Consider the following 15023-nt stretch of genomic DNA (forward strand, 5'->3'; position numbering starts at 1 on the left):
TGGATATTTTAACATATACCACAGGGACTGATTTCGTAATTGACAACCTACTCCTTTGGTAGCTCTGATTAGATCAGATTTAGTGCTTACAATTACTGGAGCTGGCATTTTTTAACTTCTGCAAAACTGTTCTATTTGCATGTGTGTCTGTGTCTTTTTAATTTACTACACAGAATTTCTACTCTCATCAGCACGTATTTTACCCAAACTGGTATCAAAGAATTTAAATGCAGAGAGACACTAGTGGCAAAGAAGCACAAATATAACGTTTGATGAGTCAAAAGCAGACAGTGTGTCGTCATCCAACCTTGTTAGTGCTGAACTGAGAAGAATCAGCAAACGGATTAGTGCTGCTGAAGACAGCTGATCTACAGAAAAGACTGTTCTGCGGGAAAGGCAGGGAAGGGTTCTAAAAGAAAAACATAATAGAAACTAAGCAAAAACATTTTTAAATTAATCCTTTGTGACTCATGAAACAAAACTTACTTATTCAGCAGTTTGTGCTAACCAAACAAGGTCCGCTTCCTGCACTTTGCTACAGACATGGGAAGGTAAGCAAAACTGTATTTGCCCTGTGTTTGTATCAGCTCTGTTTAGCAGAGTGTAGAGAAAAAGCACCAATCCTCATACCTGTTCTAGCCCACAAAATGCATGAAGTGCAGAATTCAGCAGCATGATCAACACAAAATTTTCTTGCTGTGACATTTGTACAATTTTGTCCAAGCATCTCAGCATACGGGATACTCTTATACATTATTTAATTATAAGATTGTGGCTTTCTGGATTAGAATAAAAACAATTCTTTGTAATAATGCAGTATGTTTGGTTTTATTTTGAAAACCAGATTAATTCTTGTAATTTGATTCACCTCTTGTGGTAAAACACTCACTGTGTCCTTTGCAAAAGAGAAGGTTTAGTAATATTAGGCATCTCTAAACAGACTTCACATCTAGCAACTTTTACAGATCCCTTTGTATGTGTGTGCATGCATCTATGATTTTCTGAATTTCTAGTTTAATGAAACTAAATTCTCTGGTTTTCTCCTTAACCAATACAGGGTACTTCGTTATTATTATTTAACACAAAAAGAGTTTCACATTTAGACAAAATTAAAGGATGTAATTTGAGCATTTATAATCCTTATGCATTTTTCTACTGTCCTCGAGATCAGAACCTGTTTAATAAAGAGGGAACAGCTCTGATTTTTCATACTATGTTGGAAATCCTGTTCCATGCATACTTAAAAGTAATTTTTGCACTAGGTGTATCCATCTGGCAATTGCCTAAACGTCTTAGGGTTGTAAGTTTAACACTGCTGGAAAATAAGTCGCATAGTAAATGGAAAGGAATATGAAAGGCTTGTAGCATCAACTGATACATTTCTATCATGGAAATTTAATCTAGATATATGTTGCTGCTAAAAATTTTCTTAAAACATTTTTGTTTTTTAAACGATTCTGAAAATAGAAAATGCATCCCTAAACATTTACTCTCACATATCATTTTGGAAAAAAAAAAAAAGAAATGTAATTTGGTAAGACAACATATGTCTTGGTTCTACAGTATCTTCAGCAATGAGAAAGTAGAGCTCTGCATGAACAAGGTTTCTTCACTGGAGAGTCACTCAAAGTCAACAGGCATTTTCCCTACAGTACACCAAGATTTTCTGTTTACACATGCAATTCACATTTGATTTTGTCTTCCATAAAGAGAAGTTTGGGAAAAGTAATTTGCCAGTGTAATGAACCTATTACACCTTAATAATAACATTTGTCATCTGCATAAAACTTTAAATTGTACCTTGAAGAAATTTTAAGCAACTAAAACAAGCATCACAAACATTTTGTATATGAACAGTGAAATCCTAGTAAAAGAGAAAACAAAAGACCAGCCAGAGTAATTCAAAATCTTGCCATTTGTATTTTGTCATGATGGCATAGCACCTAAAATACTGCTGCTAGCTCTAATCCCAATCCATGCAACAGCACTGTATTAATATGGACCAACTACCATCATAAAATATGGAACGTTTGAGTTTGCCAAAACAATTAGGTTTAGCACGCTTTCTTGCACAGTCTAGGACAAGAAAAGCAAAAGATAAATTAAAGGGTATTCTTCCTTTTACTTTTTTTTTTTTCAAAATAAACCCTAAAATAACAGGATTTATTTTACCTTTTTTTTTTCCTCCATATAACTTGTGTTCAGCATTTTATTAATGAGTCCAGAATGCTACGGTATCAGAAACTAGCTAAGTTTTCGTATAGCACAGTGCTGTAACCCTACAAATTATCTGGGACCATAACCATTGTGACAGATTAGTTCTTACTCAGAAATACCCAGAGCAGTATCAGTATGAAACACAGATTCAATGTGGAACTGCTTGCCAGCAATACTATCAAACAGCTTTTCGCAGCCCATTTCCATTATTTGGGCTATTGTGGGGTACACTTAGGATCTCTTTAATTACTACAGCAACCTGAATGAAAAACAAAGGAAGAAACTGTCTCATTAGCAACATGTCAGTTGAAACTGACTGCCTTGCTAAATACATAGCAGTACCATATTAAATATAGCTACTGTGTGCAGGCAGCTAGCTATCTGGGTGACTGCACATGAATGAAAGCAGGAAATTCCCTCATAAGATCTTACTAAAAAGTACAGATGCAAGTTTCAAAAGATGAAGACAATAAATATAATGCCATTTACAAAGATCACAACACAATGCATGAGTACAGTAAGACCATTTGCAACATTTCTGCTTACAGAGAAACAAAGGTTTGTTAATAAACAGTCAAGAAATAACCAACAGCTTAATAACTGGAAAATGAAGAGAACAAAGAACTACAATTAAAATTAGCAAAGAAGCATTCTCTAAATAAAAGTAAGTTGTGATAATGGCATCGTTCCCACCCCAAACTGGCCGAAACATTCAGCAATGGCAGTTTTGTTCACATCACAGCAAATGCAAAAGTCTTATTTTAGTAACTTGAGTAGCAAGAACCAACATTCAACAGAGCTTTTTCATGCAACTTTACCTTAGATGACTGACGATAAAATGGGTTAGTAGTTTTCTGCCCACAGGGAGCAGAAGCTGAAGAAGGGCTATAAAGAGACTCTGGCTGGGGAACAAGAGTTATGAGACAACTAGTAAATAAACATGCAGCTTACAGAGACTCTACAATGAGGAAGTTTAGTTTCTAGTGATGCAAGCAACTTATATTAAAGCTCAGTAGCTTTTGTCTGCAATGTCCATGCAGCTTAGTGACAGAAAACTTCCGTGTACTTCTAAGTCCTTTCATTAATGTCCAAAGAATTTTTTAACAGGTGCTGTATTTCTGCATGCGCTCCTCAGACATGCTGTCAATCTCTAAGAGCTGGTTTTAGTTAGACTCCTACTCTGCCCCCCAACATATTATCTTTCTTGAGGCTTTTCAAAATAGTTTGAGGACGGCGTGCTGGAGGGTAATTCCAAATCCAAATCGATTTCATTCTAAATGGAAATAATACTTAAATCAAATCTTTGTTCCTAAAATAGCTGAGCTGGAACGTTCAGGATTAAATATCCCATTCCCAAACACCACCACCTTGAACATTTGTTTCATCTATTACTATGTATTACATCTCTCATCTATTACATCATATTCTTTATGCTTACCCTTGGTCTGCTTATAATGCTCTGTACCATAAAGACTACAGGATTGCCTGCCTTCCGTATGGCTTCCACAGCTTGCTCGTGGCTGGCATCTCTGAGGTCAATCCCATCCACCTGTAATTGGAAGGCCTCATCTTAACATTGCAAGAAGCTACAAGAATCATGGGTCAGCTTTGGCTTTTGGTTTTGGAACTCTAACACCTAAGCCCAAACCTCCATTACTGGCAGACAGTTTTCTACTGACTTGGCCTGAGGTACCTCACACACAGGTTTGAGATTTCCAAGAACACTGAAAGGACATCAAATATATTTTCTCCATGGTTTTAAAAACATTTTTTTCAACGTTCTTTGTTCAGGCTCCCTACATTTTTCCACAGGCAATGTAATAGAAGAGATAGGATAATAAGAAGAGATAAGATAATCTGAAGAGAGTGCTAGCATTTGCCAAATACTGCTTCTTTTAAAACCTATCTCGGAATAACCTACCTCCCAGGACTTTATGAGATTTACAAACTGAAACTTGTTAGGTGATGAAGGATCTTTAATTATGGGGTATTATGTAAGCATAGTGTACTTTTTGCCTTTTTTTTTTTTTTTAAAGCAAGGTAAGTCCAATTTTAGCTACTAGACACTTTCCCCAGAAGTTGAAATTTAAGGTCAGAAGTGAAAAGCTTTCTCTCTGCTAGAAGAAAGCATTTACAAAGGATGCCTAAGGACAAATTTTTGCCTTGTCTTTTTTCTTCATGCCTTCCTATGTATTGGTGTGTAAAACAGCTTGTCTTGCAATCCAGGTAAGAACCATGTTATGGTGAGGTTAGCATCAGTAAAGCGTTCTCACAATGACCATAATAAAACCTAAAAGCTAACACAGAAAGGTTATTTGTTAGTGGCAATTCTTGCACACAAAGTTATATAATGCAGGTTACCCTTACCTTTCTAATTGTCTAACTCTATCTTAAACTTAACCATCCAATGTAAATAAAGAGAGAACAAAAACAATCCAAGAGAGAAAATTCTAAACCTATGAGGAACTGAACAATAACACTAAGGCTCTCTGACTCCCTGTGTCTGAAATACTGTAAGCAGTACAGAGGAAAGCCCAGATCAACACCAACTTGAGAAACTGAAATAATCCATTGAGGAACAGTCACATTAACACAACTTTAGTTACTTAGTTTCTCTCCAACTTCTGCAATCATCATTGTCAGTGACAATTGCTGCATTCATAATAATCCAGGTATTCAGATATAATGAATGTTTTTTTAACTTTGTGGCCATCACGCAAAATTCCACCTCCCAACTTGTTATACAATGGAAACTCTTTCATCCTGTTGTGGAAAGTGCTACCTATATTATGGTATTATTTTGAGATCCTTTATATGGATCTTGTAGCAGACAGTGAACTGCAGATTAAGTATCACCATGTAAAGCAAGCCCAGTCTGATCCCGGGGAAGAACCATCATCTCCATCACCCTTCTCATTATATTCTTCCTGATGGACAGCCAGCTAACAACATTCAGCGGGCTGAAAATGAGTGCAGTTCCTAACGGCCTGACACTGGAGACAGTGTAATGTCTGACTTACTGATAATCATCACAGGAAAGACACATTCTTTTCAGTATGATCATTCTTCAGTATTTTTAAGCAAGAAAGCAGAAGTAGCTGCATAAGCGCAGGATTGGGTAAGCAGGAAAGAAATCTAGATCAATTTCTACCTGCAACACCACTGGCTACCCTAATCCTCAGTCATGGGCACAACGCTCTTAACTTCCTCTGTATCAACGCCAGCCTTCTTCATGTCAGCAGGTAAAAAAAAACGTGCCTCTCAATTCCTGCACAAGATGCACAAGAATGATGTGATCTGATTAAGACATGAGGGAAATAAGCTTGGCATTTATTTGCATGATTTTCCATTCACTGGCCACTTCTGTTGCTATCCAGTATGCAAAGGTAAAACCTTTTAGCCTCACCAAACTTAAGCTTTTCCCCACTTTCGGCTTTAAAACAGGCAGGTAGAACTGCTGACTTTGTAGACCCCTGCTCACACAGCCAGCCACCTATGCTTTAGGTTGTATATTCAATTTAAAGCTATCTGCACACAAACATCAGCAGATGGTACTACACTCTGTATGGATCAAGTGGTGCCAGCTGGCGCAATTACACAGCTGTCAGCCCAGGACCACACATCCATCTCAGTGGCTCCTGAGATGCTGGGGGTACTGCAAGCAAAAGACACTCGGCTGGTACCTCCACGATCCGATCTCCAGTTTTCAGTGTTCCATTTTTGCCAGCCGGGCTGTCTTCCAGGATGTGCTTGATGAAGATCCCTCTCATCACTTCTCCATTACTCAGGCGGCTCCCCATCCCTCGTCCTCCAACAATGCTGATCCCCAGTGACTTGCTAGGCTCTCTCCAGAGTTCAACCCTGTTGGGACAAAACAAGGACCAAAATAAATGAAAATCTGTTTTGATTATGACAATGCTGCATGCTGAAGACACCTGGATTTGCACAATTGTTTAAAAACATTCAGAAATAACTTCCCCTTGGCAAGTTTTGTCTTTCAGTGGGAGTTATCTACTGAATTACTCAGAAAGTCTGTAATTGTGTCTACTGTTGTTCACTTTATTTTGGATTCTAATAAAAACTTTAAATCCTTCTCTTCATGTCTTCTTACTGGCTTCCAGGGAGTGAGCCTATAAAGAAAAATTATTAAAGCAATCAAGAAATTGCTTGACTGCAGGGATTTAGCCCAATGGCAGTAAAAATCAACAGTGAATTACTCCTGCAATGCACAATATATGTAGAGTGCAGCAGTTCTGTTGTTTTCTTATTCCTCTTAAAATATATTACACGTTTAAAAATTCTTTAATTTCAGATGAGATTTTATACTGTGCAACTAGATTGCACTTACTTTCTGGGCTGGTTCCAGTTACTGAAAGATGCATTCTGAAGTTCACTTTCTTCTCCCTCCCCCTCTTCACGTTCTGGAAGCTCTGGGAGTTCCCTGCTGATGAACAGGAACATGCAATTCATTTTAGAAGTACCCACATAATCACTAGATTTCACTGCAAAATTTCGTATTGGATCACCCTGCCAGCATTAGAATTTGTACACAGGGGTTGTTTAAGGAACTTCTTTTTCAGATGTCTGCTAGAATACATACTGTGTTTGGTCTCTGCATTTAAGTTGCTATCAACTGCCAATCACAGAATACAAGCCCCTGCATTTTAGAACTAGAACCAAATCAAAGCTGAAGGTAATTATTTATTGTTTCCAAAATAAAAGAAATTACAACAGCCGCATTCAAAAATAGTTACTGCTTTTGGAGATTAATTTCAAGAAAACAAAAATTATTAGTCATTTTAAGATTTTGGCCTATAACTGTAATGAATTTTTGAAACGCAAGGAAAAGGACAGCATAATTCATCCTTTCTAGTATATGTTCTGGAAAGACCATCAATGCCAAATTCTCATGTTGGAAGCACTGAGTATTTGTGGCACCACATAAATCAAATTGCATGGTATTTAAGAGAAGTTTAGGATGAAGTAGTATTCAATCTTCTTTTGGGTGATCAAACACCCATAAAACAGCCTTGTAAAAATGTCAGAAAAATTTGTTAGCCAAAGCAAAAATTTATTGTGAACAGCTTTTTATGGTAATGGCTACTGGTCTGAAGAAAATTGCCCATCTTTCAGCTCTCCTAAAATAACCGAACTATGCAAAGTGTATGGCAAGTTACACCCAAGAGCCCTATGGGAGAAAACAGTTAAGTCTTTTGACTCACCTCACAGTATGTGAAGGAAAAAGTTCAAGTGGCACAGCTCCCTCTGTCTGTTGTCCCAAACTGGCCCTGTACTCGTCTAAATTTTCTGCTGGCACATAAGTAATACTGCAATAAAACGGGACATGATTAAAGTAGAATGAGGACTGCTGGTCCTGCCTTTGGTAGGTGTCAGGAATGGATATGAGGAAGCTACTCAAGATTACTTCATATAATCATTGACTTCAAAGCCACAATGCTGGTATGTTGGGAATAAGGAATTTTACGAATCCTTTGTGGCTTTGCAACAAATATGCATTTATGGTCAAATTAGGTAACTGAACAGCACATCATTTTCTGAGGGCTGGCCACTCTATTTTATGGTGCTTCAACAGCGACAAGAGTGTAATAGAGACAATCCAGCTTCAGTCAAAACAGAAATTTCTCGTGCAAAGACAAACACTGAAGGATCTGCGAGGTGTGAAGCACCATTACCATCCTAAACACTGACTGAAAATGCTTCTGGAAGTTGACTTGCAGGAAGTTTTGTGCTTTCCTGGATGTTTTGTATCTATTTTAGGTTTCTGTGCTTTTGGTGAAAAATACCGCACAGGTTTGGACAGAGAAATGTTTTACAGACCACCACCTATGCCACAGGGAGCAAACCCCTCCTCAGCTCCTTCCTCCACCCCTTCATGCACTTCCAACCACCTTGGGACAGTCAGACAGTTATGTGACACTAGCCAAATGACATGCAGACTCCTGAAGCCCTGGTGTAACCTGATCATGTCTGAATGCCAGAAACAGAAATGGCCCAATAGACTGGGGAGGCAGAAATGAAGAGAAGGAAAAAAAATTAAGGCATGAAGAATTTCTTAAAAAACTTCCCTCTTACAGGCAAAAGGACACCATAATCTAAAAAGGGCTACTTAGATGGCTCTCCTGTAATGATGTTTTGTCTTCTTAAAAACCTTTAGTTGTTCTGTAAGCAGCTTAGCTATCAGATCCAAGCTTGCCAAGAAGTAAGGCTGATGGAAAAACAGCACAAAAAAATGGCTGTCCTCCCATTCATCACATGGTTAAAAGAACTATGAACATACTTCCCTACAGAACAGATGGGGGGGAAAAAAAAAATCTTGACCACTTCACAAGGTCATGTAAGCTGTTGAGGAGAGACTCCTTCAGTATTGAGTCTCTCACTTGAAGCCCTCTCCTGCCTGTCACTCCCTGACTGCCATCAATTCCCCCTCACTGGTCTTCTGCTGAATACAGCAAGATGGAGAAGGCAGAGCAAATAAACTTTTATGTGACTAATGCTGTCTGTCCAAAAGACTCTACCAAAATCATTATAAGGACCATCTTTCTTTGCCTCGTCTGTGCCCAATCCTGTTCCCTACCTCCTCTCACAACTACCATATCTAGAAAAGTGCAGAAGATTGTCATTAAGGAGATGCCTAGGGTGCTGAACAGGAGGAACTCTCCAGTTCTTTTAACAGAAATTTCTAAATCATCCATATTATCACCAACTTTTTCACTTCCTTAAATCTCCCCCCTCTTCTGCTTTGGCCTTTTTTCAAACACACAGGTGTTACATGCTTGACACAACGTGTTTTCGTTTTGAAGTGCTGGGGACTTAACATATACTAGGGAACAAGCACTCAGCAGAAGATCTCTGACTCTTATCTGTCTTTCCTGAGGACATTCCAGCACTGGGAAACATGCAAGACATGCTCCAGAGAGAAGTAAGAGGAAAAAAGTTTTTGGAAATAATTACTACCACTTCTCAGTCATCTCCAACTCCAAATGCGTTGAACTATAGCAAAATGCTAGCATTATGGTCTCAAAACTTGCACAGGGCCAATGCTGCTGCAGAAGCATCACTCAGTAAGCCTGTAAGATTACCTTCCCTCTACAAAAACTATGAGATGTAGAACCTGCGCTTCAGTGAAAGAAAATGCCTCATTCATGCTGTTACGTTCATCTGTTTCATCCCAACCAAATTCATCAATTTTCACCCTATAAAAATCAGTAGGAATAATGTATTTTCCCTTGAAAGGCCAGAATTGCAAGCAACATTTCTGCTGGCTAGAAGGCTTGGACAATCTCCTTTATGCTAAACTGCAGCTGGAAACTATTGTTCAAAGTGTGGCAAGGAGAATGGCTGGTGATCAGATCAGGCAGGAAACAGATCTACCCAGATTCAGCCTGGATGTAGACAGTAGAGTGTGATCACTGCTAGTAGGGTGTCCACCATCTTTTAACTCTTGTCCAGTCCATTTGTGCAAGGAGTACATGGCAAACAATTATGCAGCACCCCAAGGTCCAAGGGTAGTAGCAGTCCTTAGTTCACACTTCTGTGCATCATCAGCATCAGAGATCAGCTAAGCAGGGAGGCAAACCATATGCACTCCAACTTCTGTGATACCCTGTGGTTTTTTGTTATAAAAATGAGTAACTGACATTGCGCTGGGACATTCAGAAGATGCTCTCAAACAGCCTTAAATGTTACTTACAAACATCTCCCAAAACTTCTCTTGGGTAGGTAAGCTTCCTTTTCTGTGTACAACACAGGAACTGAGAAGAAAAGAGGTTCACTCCACTGTTTTCAAAAAGGCATCTAAAATTGAGCAACTGAATTACCTAATTGATTTCCACAGATGGAGTCAAATTTAGACAGTATCACTGGGAGCTGTTACATTTGGAAAATTACACTATTTCTAGTCTAGTGCTTAAGTACAGTTCTAATTGTCTAATTTTAAGCACTCAAAGGAACATTCAATATGTATTTAACTGTTCATTCTTATCTACAACTAAACTTCAATAATGCTTCAGCTACTTCATAAATATAAACCAGAACACTTGCATTTTGCATTTTCTTTCAAGCATAGAAAAGAAAACTAAACTACATGGATCAAATGCATGAAAAGGTATATTCTGTATAGAAGTCCACATTTGTTTCTTGCTCATGATTTCCAAAGTTCAGTTAACCGCAAACATTTCCCTAGCTGCTCTTACTAGCTAAGCTGTATTACTGATGTGATTGTCCTCCCCTCTTTCTCCTTTGAATGTTATTACTGAAATGAAAAGTCACACAAAAAACCTAGCTCTGCTGAGTATTAGAGAAGCCATCTTTGCTAAGTGGTTGTCTGTCCTGCTCCTGCCTTCTGTGACACACAGCAAGGTCAGATTGTACTGAAGACCTTGGATTCCTATCTGCCAAGAATTCTTTCCCTGTTTAGTACTTCATGGGCAGACACTCCACAGTTATCAAACCCACCCCTTGTTGGATCACTACTGTAGCTCCATTCTTGGAGGTCGCAGTGAGGTCTGAAGACATCCAGCATCATCCTGAACAGCTCAGATGTTGGGCCCATGATGAGGGGCCCATAACAAGAAGGGTGTTGGGCTCCTCTGGTCAACTCTGTTGACCTTTGTGCTGTACAGTGGAAGAAAAAATCCACCCAGGCACCTGAATGGACTACAAAAGGGACTCGTAATTGCCTTAATACGGTCACAGGGAAGAGAGTAAGAGAAACAAGTGCCAGGAAATAGGGATGAAGACACAGGAAACAGGAAACAAGTAAATGACTGCTCTACTATTGTGTCGTATTTCTTATCAGCAAGAGAAGCTAAAGTTCAACAATTTCAAGGGGAAGTATATGCAGGGTTTAATCATTTCCTCTCTTTCATAGCTGTACAGCTTGAAGGAGAAAGTGTTCTGGTTTTCTTTCGCGATAGCTAAAACCACCCTCCTCCCCGCTAGAGATATGCACTAGCAGTGAAAGCAGTGACAATGGAAACACCAAAGGGTGTGTATATGAAAATACCTTGTGAACACAACACCACATGCAGTACAGAGGAACATTTATCACATGCTTGACTGAACAGCCACACAAAACCTTGAAACACCAAGAAACCAAATAACAAAGTATGGAAAATGCTCAGGACAAATTACTCTCATTAATATTTAAGGTCTAATTTGAACCTTTTTATGCACGAAGGAAGTAAAATATAAGTGCCACAGAAAATATGACACTGAGATTAATCCAGATATCAGTACATTGTACTCGTGCCCATTCTAGCAGTGAATCCTGTACACACACATGCTCTGAGCACGTCTGGAGTGGTTGTCATAGATGAAATTTTAAAATATTAGCAACAATTTTTTAGAATACAGGTGTTTTCATTCCAGTCTTAGGAAGTATGCTCCAATCTTCAAGTTTAAAGCCATATATATACATACATATATATACACACACACTCTCATACCTTTTTTTTAAAAAAACATATATACACAGCCACATATGCAGCCACATGTGCATGCACACACACACACAAAGAGAGACAGAATATGTACCTATATCTGGATATATCCCTGACATTACTATGGATGTCATAAAAGCATGGAATGATTTTACAGACAAGTTGCAACATACAGCCATAATGAATTTCTGAATTGCCAATACTCACACATAACAGAGGGCCTGATCATCAGCAGGTGCTGGAGAAGATCTAGAATGTGAAGCATATGATGCAGCATCTTTTTACAACGGTGTTAACAAATGTCAATGTCTCATGCTGAATGCGAGAGGCATACTTATGTAGTTAAAAAGTGTGAGCTGCTTTTTTTTTTCCTCTTCTTTTTTTTTCCCATTCTACTTCTAACTACACCTCCCACAGAAAGCATCTGCTGTTTATTATTGTCTGTAGCAACAATCATTAACAAGCATGGAAAATGGAATTGCAATCTTTTATTTCTTGATCAGAAATTCATCCCCACACTTTATGTAGGTGAATTCTGATTCAGCTCTGTAATTATCTGACAGATGTTACAAGCAGCTGCTGCTGAGCACAAAACGCTGACTATTGTTACAGAAATGTAAGACCTCCTGGCAAGGTGGAGTGAGAAGTTAAATAGAATGCTTCCAGTAAGGCCATACATCTGGTTTTCCACACACAAAGGGGGAAAAAAATTAAATACCTAAGTTTGAAACTCAGATTGCTAGTTCTTGAACTATTTAAAATCACATTTCCTTTAATAAAATAAAACAAAGCCTTTATGTGACAAGTAAGAACAGCTTTGTATTTTCTCAGCAAATAATGTCTGCCACTGAAATACAGCTTTGAAATTAAAATACTTCTGCTTAATCACTTTCTGGGAGCACACTGCTATCCAAAAAAAGCTCAGGCTAGATGTTAAGGTGCCAACTTTGCAGCTCTGTATGGACAAAGATAAATTTTATCAAGATGGCCACACCTGAGTGCTTGTTCACTCTTGTTTCCTGAGGAAGACACCAAAGAGATTCAACTTGCTTATCTGAAATGCTGGCCCTTAAATCACAAATCTTGCATGGTTGTGCAGAACATTAGCTCTAAAATTACACCCATATAGCTACGTATCCCTCTCAGCACAGTGAAGAACTATCATGGGATAATGCTCCACATCTCCAAATTTCTGATTTGGGACATTACCCACATGTTTGTATTATAATATTTTTCGGGGATCCTGTATTGCTCCTGAAAGTACAAATTACAGAAAAGTTTCATTATGCTGCAACAACTTTGTATGAAAAACTATGTAGGCCCAAAAATACTATCATTATTCTTGCAAGACTCCTTCAGAAGCTACCAAAGGATGTGGTCTTTCAGTTCTTTCAAGTGCAGAAGCCAGCTTCACTTTAAACCCTTATCATGTCAATGCACCAAAGAACATAAGCATGAAGTGAAAGACAAAAATCTTAAGTAAGAATATGAATAGCAACTGCCCCTCTTCTGTGAGATCTTTCAGAAAGGAGATGCACTTTTCTCTGGAAAATCTGAATATTCACGTCTAAACCAAGATTTTGGTATTTCTGACATATCTGCAAAAGACTAAGACTACAAAATAAAACTTACAGTCACATAGTGTAACATGCAGCAGCTATAAAAGGATAAGCACAAATAATGAACACATCTGTGTTTAATCATGTAACTGGCACCAATAAAAGACTCCTCAAAGAAGAATAGTGCTGTAGCACTTGTATCTAAGCAGATGTACACACACATGCATGCGCACATACCAACTAATTTCAGTCGTGGCATTCAGAATTGTAATACAGTTTGAAAGCCTACAATAATAATCAATGTCACATTTTATCAAGACTGACTCGCTCATATTCATGACAGCATTGACAATAATGTAATTCATTGTATGAGCATATCCCATTATTTAAACTAGTTTGCATTAAATCATAATCCTAAATGCATGAAAGCTATGGGGCAGACAATTAAAACTACCACCCACAGTGAAGATATTCTGCCTTCCTGTTCCCAAAATGCCAGGTCTCTTCAAAGATAGAATACTTCTGGGGAAGAACGTAATGCACTGCAGTCCATTTTGAACTGACAGAAACCACTGCAACCACAGTGGGACTGAACTGATCCCTTTCAAGACAACCCTCTTAAATAAGTAGAGGCTTCTATTACCAACAGCTCCGTTAATCCCATTTGCAGATCTGACCCAATTCATGTTACCATGGGTTTGAGAAAAACAGCTACTAGATTTACGGAGCTGTAAACCCAGCATTGGTGTGTCTAGAGCATAAGCTTAGGAACAACTTTATTTCTAGATGGTGCATGTGGACAAAGTTAACTCCACAACCACGACAGCTAGAAAGAATTGTACTTCTAGGCAAAGTTAAAACTGTGTAAATCGAGTGAACCTGAGAAGAAAAAAACTTCTCATCAATCAAGTGGATTTTTCAAAACTTGTATTAATTACTGCAAGTTTAAAGTAGTACTTCCAAGAGCAGGTATTTATGCCCTAGAGCAACAGCTCCTTTGTATGTACTAACAAAAACTTTTGACTTCACAAAATAGACTGTTTCTGCTGTTTGTCACAGATGTACTGAAAATGTTGTAAGTATTATTTTTCTGCATTAACATCATGTGTCATACTTTCTGTCTGGCTGTCAAAAACCAAAATCCATTACGAAGATCTCCGTGAAATGAAATTACTTGTGGATTGTCCTGGCCATTGCACCTTTGAGGAACACAAACATCCAGAGAAAATCCTTACTTTCTTTAGAAGAGTCATACTATGAATGCAAAACTCTTGACTATTCTCATTCCTTCAATAAAACCACACAGGGCAGTAATAATGATGATTACTAATGACAGTAATAACTTTCCTAAGAACATGCAAAGCCCCTCACACAAGTGATTTTATCTTTCAAATCCATGAAGCTGTAATCTGAAGGTGAATTATCCATCTGAAGCTGTACCTTAAAGGTAAATTAACTGTAAAAACAAACAAAATTTTCATTTAGAATACTTGCATAAATAAACAAATGTTGATTACTAGCCTCTTCCTACCACAATTCATCACCTAGGTTTACCTACTTTATATCTGGTCCAATGAGCGAATGCCTCCTTAGCATAGCTCGGGCTTGTGCATTGGTTAAGTTAGTGGTTGACTCTTCATTAATGGATAGGATGCAGTCCCCCACACCAATCCGTCCATCACGACTTATTGAGCCTCCATGGATGACGCTGCGGACTATCATTCCTGAGCCATCTTTATTGGAACTTACCGTCATCCCTATAGTGAAAAATGCATAAAACAGTTAA

General features: G+C 38.3%; 1 protein-coding gene across 1 annotated transcript in view; it reads right to left on the reverse strand.

Annotated features, from left to right (window-relative positions):
* MPDZ (multiple PDZ domain crumbs cell polarity complex component) overlaps positions 1-15023 on the reverse strand; it is a gene marked incomplete at both ends in the record, with an annotated part of 89765 nt that overhangs the window by 24332 nt on the left and 50410 nt on the right. The window contains 5 exons of the mRNA XM_082013293.1: positions 3656-3766; positions 5901-6078; positions 6566-6658; positions 7440-7544; positions 14796-14994. Of these exons, the coding sequence (XP_081869419.1) occupies positions 3656-3766; positions 5901-6078; positions 6566-6658; positions 7440-7544; positions 14796-14994 (686 nt within the window). The remainder of the gene's footprint in view (positions 1-3655; positions 3767-5900; positions 6079-6565; positions 6659-7439; positions 7545-14795; positions 14995-15023) is intronic.

Source organism: Phaethon aethereus (assembly GCF_964289735.1).
Source record: "Phaethon aethereus genome assembly, chromosome: Z".
NCBI lineage: Eukaryota > Metazoa > Chordata > Aves > Phaethontiformes > Phaethontidae > Phaethon > Phaethon aethereus.